This window comes from Parambassis ranga, chromosome 14, assembly GCF_900634625.1.
Source record: "Parambassis ranga chromosome 14, fParRan2.1, whole genome shotgun sequence".
In the NCBI taxonomy this organism is placed as follows: Eukaryota; Metazoa; Chordata; class Actinopteri; family Ambassidae; genus Parambassis; species Parambassis ranga.
The window spans coordinates 12551795-12559856 of NC_041034.1; the positions used below are offsets into that span (position 1 = coordinate 12551795).

The 8062-nt window shown below is 41.0% G+C and overlaps 1 protein-coding gene across 3 annotated transcripts; it reads right to left on the minus strand.

Annotated features, from left to right (window-relative positions):
* Nucleotides 1-24: 24 nt before the first annotated feature.
* LOC114446633 (calpain-5-like) lies at nucleotides 25-7003 on the minus strand. 3 transcript variants are annotated; one of them, XM_028422305.1, is made up of 13 exons: nucleotides 6773-7003; nucleotides 5067-5255; nucleotides 4863-4994; nucleotides 4478-4686; nucleotides 4178-4370; nucleotides 3912-4102; nucleotides 3738-3815; nucleotides 3458-3653; nucleotides 3252-3374; nucleotides 1569-1771; nucleotides 1111-1232; nucleotides 889-1025; nucleotides 589-771 (listed from the first exon to the last, which is right to left on the minus strand). In XM_028422305.1, the coding sequence occupies exons 2-13, from the start codon at nucleotides 5229-5231 to the stop codon at nucleotides 589-591; spliced, it is 1932 nt and encodes a 643-aa protein (XP_028278106.1). In that variant the 5' UTR covers nucleotides 5232-5255; nucleotides 6773-7003. The 3 variants fall into 3 exon arrangements, with proteins under 3 accessions (XP_028278108.1, XP_028278106.1, XP_028278107.1); XM_028422306.1 differs by lacking the exon at nucleotides 6773-7003 and adding an exon at nucleotides 5936-6102; XM_028422307.1 differs by lacking the exon at nucleotides 6773-7003 and having other exon boundaries at nucleotides 25-771; nucleotides 5067-5231.
* Between the last annotated feature and the right edge of the window lie 1059 nt (nucleotides 7004-8062).

The window sequence follows — 8062 nt, forward strand, 5'->3', positions numbered from 1 at the left end:
TTAATTGTGGTTGAAGCAATAGACTTTTTGAACTTTGAATTGTGCATGGCTGTGTCTTGAGTGTAAAAAAAAACATCAACAAACAAAAAAACAAACAAAATATTGCAGTTTGGGAACTGGACTGAAATAAAATAAGGAAGAAAACCAGAGTGGTGGTGGTGCTTGGTCTGGAAGATTATTTTGTTTGTTATTATTCATGAAAACAATGGAAGAAAGTAAGAGAAAATATTCATACATTACAAGGAGCTATATGTGCTGCATAGCCTTTTGTGGTTCTTGTAAGGCCTCTACCTTATTACTCACAGTATAATATGTGTACCATGATGCATTTACAAAATCATCTGTATAAAACAAATATAAGTTAAACATAATAATAAGAAATGGCAGATTTATAAAAACACTTACAAACTAACAAACAGGAAGTGACATTCAGTCTGATAACACATTGATCACCTTGATCTGTCCGCATAATTACCCCAACGTGCAAATAATGGCATACACTGGTATACAAAGCAGCTGCTGGTGACTCACTGCAGGCACATACCACATAACTTAAACAGCTGATCAGTGATTCAGCCATCTCACAGGTCACATGGCAGTCAGCTCAGTGGAAGTAACGATCCTCAGGCTGATGGAACCGGGCATCTCGTTGGGCATCTCCTGACCCCTCTTCCTCAGCTGTAGCTTCTGAGGGTCTGTGGTGTCCTTCACTGACCCGGACAGCACTACCTGGCCCATAAACTCATCTTTTACTGCATTGCTGTTCCACACCTAAGGAAGACCAGTCAGTTTTGAAGTTTTTTTTTTCACTCAACAACAAGCAAAGGTGGTGCAGACTGGGATTTCTGCATCCATGTGCACTGAGAAATGACAGAGTTTCCATCTTACCTCCACAGTTATGGGCTTTCTGGGCTTTTTCCTGTAGAAAATGCCACTGGTTGCAAACTGTGGTTGCAAAGTGTCATTGTTGATTGTGGATTTAACTGAGCGGCCCTCACAGGATATGATCACATAGGGGTCTGCACCTGCAGGAAAGATCCACAGGTTGAAAAGACATCACACTGAATGTATCTGAATCATAAAGATAAAGCTTGTAGATGGTCCTCTGACCTCCTGTGTTGTCCTGGTTCTGCAGGCCCTCAGCTCCATGGACATAGATGTGACTCACTGCTTGTGGGTATCCAAGGAATGAACTCCAGCATTTTATCCTTGGCTTGTCCTCTGTCAGCTCCCTGTAAGAGCAGAAGACGGTAAAAAGGACCATGACTAAGATCTTATTTCTGACCTAAATCTTTAGCCAAGAATAGCATTCAGAGATGGGGGTTACTTTCTAAGAGTTTTAATGTGAATATCTTTGATCCCCAAAATACTAGTTAAAGAGCTTTTCTTGGACATTATCCATCCATCAGTCTAAAATCAGCTGTGTCACTTTCTTAAGTGTGATAATTATAAAAAAGAATATGTGATCTCACACCATATGTCTACATTTAAAACAAGATTGCTAATGATGTTATATTTTCATTGACTTAGCTTCAAATTATGACATCACATCTATTTCACAGTCATACCGGCAGCCAGACTCCACGTCAGTGAAAACTCGGATCATGTAATCTCCCAGCGTCTGAGGCTTGAAGGTGGTGGGCATGATGATGTATCGCCCCTGAGGCAGCACACATCTCATGAACACCGTCCGAGCATTTATGTAAGTGGAGGTCGCCAAGCACTGCTGGGTCAGGAGGTCATGCATCCGATACTTCCTGTTTAGCTCCACCTGGAAAAGAGGCATACAGTGTACTGTAGTTTTCTGCAGTTCAGAGGCAAATATGGTACTTTACACTTAATCATCACACTTAATAATATAGTTACTTTAAAGTTTAAGACTTTAAGATTAACTTAAATGTAAGAGTTCTTCTGTGTTTTTGGTTTTAAAATGCCTTCTATTCTATAAACAGTATATGTGATAATGCTGATCTGTGCTGCTGTTTCCCTCATACACAGAGTCCTCTGCCTCCTGGTGGCAGCACAATGAATTGCACATGCTGAGTGCTGTAATTCTTGCACTTGTAATATCTATAATGTGTTAGGTTTGAGCATGTTCCAGGATTATAAGGCTTGTTTTTCTGTGTGAGAAGCCACTCATATAGTTATCATGATAGTTATAATCCCTGAACTCAAGTTGCCCTCAGATGATAACTACCACATATCTTGCCTGTCATTTAATATAAGTGGTGATTTTTTGGAAAACTACCAGCTGCTTTATGTCCAAGAGTCTTTTACCAGAGACATTCATCCTGAACAGGAAGTTACAGAGTGTAGTTGACAGTAATAAAAACAGCAGATGATGTGGACAGTAGTGTCTGGGCTCTGTCAGATGAAGGATGCATCACTTGCTTGATGACCGTATAAGTTAAATCGGGGTTCACATTTCAGTGTCAAGGCAGTTTATTAGTGTGCACCCAGCTGTTGTTTTCTTTTCATCGCAAGCACCAGCATGCATAGTGTCCAGAATTTATTCCTCTGGCAAAGCTTGAATCAGCGTGATAAGATTGTGTGTGTGTGTGTGTGTGTGTGTGTTTGAGCCAAATATCTAATGAGTAAATGTTACAGGAAATACTATATCAGCTTCTCCATGGTTACATTGGCCATGTTTGAATGTGTAAACTAATCACAGCATGTTTTTCTGTTATTATTGCACTGTTTTCTAAATAAATGCAAATACATTTTATACTGTGGGCTCAAAGAATTTCCTCCAGGGTTAATAAAGTTTTGTCTCATCTAATCCTATGATTTCATATGCTTTGCCTACAGTCACATCTATTCATAATACATGGCTGCACTGGACTGTCTGCACCTTTAAAGTTGTGTTCAGCTTGAAACAATCACTGAAACTACAGACATACTTTGTGTCTAATCACGTACGGTTTAGCCACTTGTTGAAATGTTTTGGATCTGATAAAAGTATCAAGTCATGTCTGCATGTCATTACAACATGTACTGTTCACTGTTTGCTGGACAAATGAGAAGAAAACAACTTAAATGAAGCCAAATTCTTTGTCCAGAATGAAAGCCAGAAAGTGGTGAAATGATGCAGTGTTTGCCAAAAAATAAACTGACCTCCAATTGATGGTTTGTATCCCAGACATGCACTGTTTTCTCTCAATTCTGGTCAGTCCCACCAGGATCATTACACTTCACACATATTTCAGAGCTTATCATCATCAACATCACACATTTAATATAATGACCTTTACCTTGAAGACACTGAAGCCGATGGTCAGATTTTCTCCTTGACCATACTTCCTGTGAATCTTCATATCCTTTTGTTGCAAAGAGATCAGAACCTCATCAACCTCCTTAGTAACATCAAACAAGTACTGTAAAAGAGGTAGAGAATGAGTCAGTTTGCATGTTTGGATGGATGACGACAGGTGATGTGTGGAGACAGAACCATGGGTACCTGTGGGTTCTGCAAGAACGTCTGTTTGTGGTTAGCGCATCCTCCGCAGCGGTTTAACAGCGGCTCTGCATGTTTGCTCCAACTCCCAAAGTGCACAACCTCATTCCATGTCTTATGGATGCTGATCAGCGAGGTGTTGATGAGACGGCAAACATCTGCGTCTGTGAAATACTTGCACCAGTCTGTGAACGACATCCTGTGGGTACAAGCAAACACACTATGACAGTCTGAGAGAAGAGAAAAACTTCACAGGGGTTATACTTAGAGGATCTTTGCTTACCAGAACTCTCCATCATCCTCCACTGTGATGCCAAGGTTGCCCCTCTCTGTGTCACCCACCTTCGACCATTCCTCAGAACTGACAAACAACAAAGCAAAAGAAAGTGGTTTGTGCAAACAGAGTTTTTTATTGTATCTTTCCTTATTCTAACAATGAGAAGATTGAGCTCCTCACCTGTCACTCCAGGCTCCTTTCCACTCCATCTTGCCCCAGGGGTTTCTCATGCGGATCAGAGGGATGGTTTCATTTTTGAAGTAGGCCAACAGCCCGTGACCTAAACGTACCTTTTTCACCGCTGTTACTGAGTATGCATGGCCTTTCACCAGCCCGTTTGCCATCTTTAGCTCAATTTCATGAGGCTGTGCCTGAGACATTTAAACAGTGTTATTATAGCCGACGGCTCTGAGAGGAGTACAGAAACATTCAACAACCACACGCACCCTAATGGAGCAGCTTATTATTCCTCCACAGTCATACACCTTCAGCAGGTCCTCAAACAGCTGGTCTTGTTTCTTTTGGTCCTTATAGTAAGCCTCCTCCTCCAGGTTGAGGGGTTCAGTCACAGCACCACTGAAATCCACCACAGCGTCTCCAGTGTTTCCACCCTCCAGGGACTGATAGCAGCCAGAGAGCCTGGACACAGAGGGCCCAAGGAGAAGCAACATTTATGCACTTTATATGTCTAGTAGCATCTACCATGTTAAAAACACAGTATGTATTGTAAAGTAAGGTTTACTGACTTAGTGTACGCCTTCTCCAGCAGAGCACTCCAAAATTCATTGCTGTCCTTGGAGTGACAATAGATCAGCTCTCCATTGATAGTAGGCAGTCGATCGTCCACCACCACATCTATCCACTCACCGAAGATCCAGAACTGAAAGTGAAAGATTCCAGCGTAGTTCTCTGGGTGTTTGGGATCCCACTCCTGCTCCTTCCAGTCAGGAATCACCTGGACCAGCAAATAAGAATAAATAATACAAAAACCCACATTTTGATGAATACAGCAGTCACATTATTGGCATCAAACCAGTTAGATACACAATGTTATTCAGCTATCATCTTTGAGCAAAAGTAATATTTTACATGCATACTATAGCAGTGTAAATGTAATGTAGACAACCTCACCTTCTTCCAGAGGTGTGGCTTCAAAGCCAGGCAGGAGCATGCAGCCACAAACCAGCAGTTTCCCACAAGTCCCTGGTTCAGGTCATGGGAACTGATGCCCTCCACAAACAGATGAGGTGTTTTGCTTATCTCCTGCAGTACAACAGCAGAGTTAATAATGTGGCAGACCTCACACAGTAAGAAAGAAAATCAACAGTCACTTACCCCTGGTCGTTTCCACACCACAACACCAGGAGGTGGTTTACTGTAATACACTGATGAGTTTGTGGCTGGGAACTCTGGATCCTCAAATAGTGCCTTGTCTCTGATGCAGGCCTTCTTCAGCTCAGCGTAGTGCTGGTTTTTGTAAGGGGTCACAGAGGAAAACATGGTCCAGACACTGAGGGCTCACAGCTGCAGATGAATGACAGACACAATACATTTTCAGACTTTATATAAGGGAAGGATCTGAGTGAACCCTATAAATCTCAGAAGGACTTCATTTCCAGATCACAGCAGACCCAAAGTCCCGGCGGACAGCCTAGGTTTACTGATGAGCACACAGTGTTTGTGTAATTGTTATTTATAGCATGCTAAAAAACTGACATGTTCTGTACTGTATAGGGCCTTTGGCTATTTTTATCTATCAACACTGATAGAAAGTCTAAAATAATGACATGTTGACACATCAACAGGCTGCCTCAGTGATAGGCCCTCCATAAAGCAGTTTTAACCACGAGCTACACATATTCAGTGAAAAATTATACAGTATACATGACACAAACATGAATGAACAAAACAGCTGCATTCTCATGGGAAGGACTCTTTAACCTTTTGTCCCTGCTCTCTCACACATCAAGGCTTAGTTATGATAATAAGAGCCAATAAAATCATTTGGGATACAGCTTGTTACTTCATCTGTGCCAAGAATATCACACAATGGGTCAACAAATTGTAATTTACTGAAAGTTCTGAGAGATATGTTGTTCTAGCCTCAAAAAAACAGTCTTCTACACAGGTCAAATGTAAATATGTATATGTTGGGTAAAATCATTACAAGAAAACCGGCTGAAGAGAAGATGTAGCCACCATACCTCTCAGACAGACATTCAATCCTTCCTGCTCCACAACAAGGAAGTTTCCAGGTCTTGTATCTGCCTACCTGTCTCACTCACACCCACACACCCAGTAGCCTATTGTTGCATTGTTCAGAGAGCCACACCCTGGCTGTGTTTGTCTTTACATGCTGGACGATATCAGTTCCCAGTGTTACTGTTTCACCTGAATACTTTATACTGGCATCAGATTATTCACTTCCGTGTCTCTGAGGGTAGATGAGGTTGTGAGTCAGTTTTGTGCGCATGTGTGTGAGTGTGTTATCGGTTTCTGTCCCTGGCTTATGTGCTCACACAGGTTATTTTTGGTTAGCTATTTCACTTACTGGACTAAATTAAGGGTGATACACATCTGTGAAGTGTTTGCTTCAGATTTTAACAAAACCATTTTGCTGTGTTTGGTTGTGTATTCTTTGTTTACGTTGTGGTATAGGTGTAAAAGTGTCAGCCGGTAACATTCCCCACATTTCCGGCATACATGCTGGTACTTGGAGATGACTCGGAGACGCTGCTTAAAAGTTTTAAGGCTTTTAAGGCTTTTTGGTGCTGTCACAGCATGTTGTGCAATTAGTGCTGAGTGTTACCTGTGAAAAATGCTGTTTGTACAATATTAAAAGTGCAGAAAGTAAATATCACAGTGAGGAAGAAAGATATGAAACAAGAGTGTCAGCCAGAAGATAAATCTGAGGTGTTAAAAAAAGAGTAAATGTCAAACACCACCCCTGCAAAAACACACTGAGACAAGGTACACATGAATATTAAGAAGCTGTAAGCTTGTAAGTCTGACATGCACAAAGCCATAAAAGCAGCACTCACCTGGAGAGATGTGGTATCCTTACAGTGATGAGCTCAAACAGAGTCAGTGTCCTGTTAAGCTCTTCATAAAGTCCTTTACATAAAACAATAATCCGTTGCACCTTCCTCAAGCACCAAACACGGTTTCTTGATTTTTCCTTGTGGCTATTGAGGGCTTCTCCAAAACACACTAAGCCAGCCTGAAAACTGGTCTGACCAGCACTTCTCTGCAGCAGGAGGTGTTATGCAAAGGGCTGATGTGGTGATTACAAGAAGGGAGGGAAGGGGAGACTGAAACTGAACACCTACAGATCTACCACCCAACAACCTGTAGGTGAAACACGTAAAGACCTGTCCTAACATCAATAACATCAGATAACTCACATTTATTGTCTCACTGTGTGTCAGACTGAACAAACATCACTGATAAAGCAGACGAATTGACAATCTATGGTCGGGGGCTTAAAAACACTTTGAATGTGTCAGACTGACAAAAATCTGTCTGAGTAATTCCAGCTTTAAAGTAAAGGCAGCTGGGAATTCTTTTAGCCAACAGTAATAAGGTAAATCCATGCAGGAGTTAAGTAGACGGGCCGAAGAAGAGAAGAACAAAATAAAAGTAAATCATTCAGATTAGTTATGACGTGAGAACAGGCAGGATTTGGGATATGAGCAAAAGTTCACGAGGAAGTGAGGAGAGTGAAGAAGCAGCACTTCATGTCATAGAGAGGCCTTATTAAGATCTTATCATGTTAATAGACAACATTTCCCAGAGTAAATGAAGGACAGCATGGTCTAACAGTGCCTGGAAAACTGCCTTCCAGTTTACATACAGGAAATATGAAGCAACCACAAAACCTCAACAGTGATGTACCACTGTACAATATTTGTCCACACTATGGTCAACTATCATCTGGGGCATCATTTTCAATACACTTAATTAATTACATGTTTCAGGAATTAGTTCTTATTTATAAAAATAAGCATATGGATGTGTAATACACAGATATGTTTTATAGCTACACAGCTAGTAAATTCAAGCCAAGCTTAACGTCAGAAACTTAACGTCAGAACTTTATGTAACAACCTGAAACATCACAGTAGAGTTCTGTTTCTTCTGTTACAAATACAACATCAGGACACATATTATGGATCCCACACATAATGGACACTGATTGTGAATCTGATGAAAACAGGACAAAGCAAAGAGAAATGTCAGCCAACACAGGATTTTAAATCAGAGGTCAGGATACTGTTTGCAAATATTGATTACAGGACCTCAGGAATTACAAATATGAATTCCTGGATTAT

What these genes read in the sequence shown, in the direction of transcription:
- LOC114446633 (XM_028422307.1), bottom strand. Translation starts at nt 5,231, where the DNA reads ATGTTTTCCTCTGTGACCCCTTACAAAAACCAGCACTACGCTGAGCTG. An exon ending in AGCCACACCTCTGGAAGAAG is followed by an intron (nt 4,687 to 4,862) that starts GTGAGGTTGTCT and finishes TTGCTGGTCCAG; the next exon opens with GTGATTCCTGACTGGAAGGA. An exon ending in GAGGATGATGGAGAGTTCTG is followed by an intron (nt 3,654 to 3,737) that starts GTAAGCAAAGAT and finishes TTGTACCCACAG; the next exon opens with GATGTCGTTCACAGACTGGT.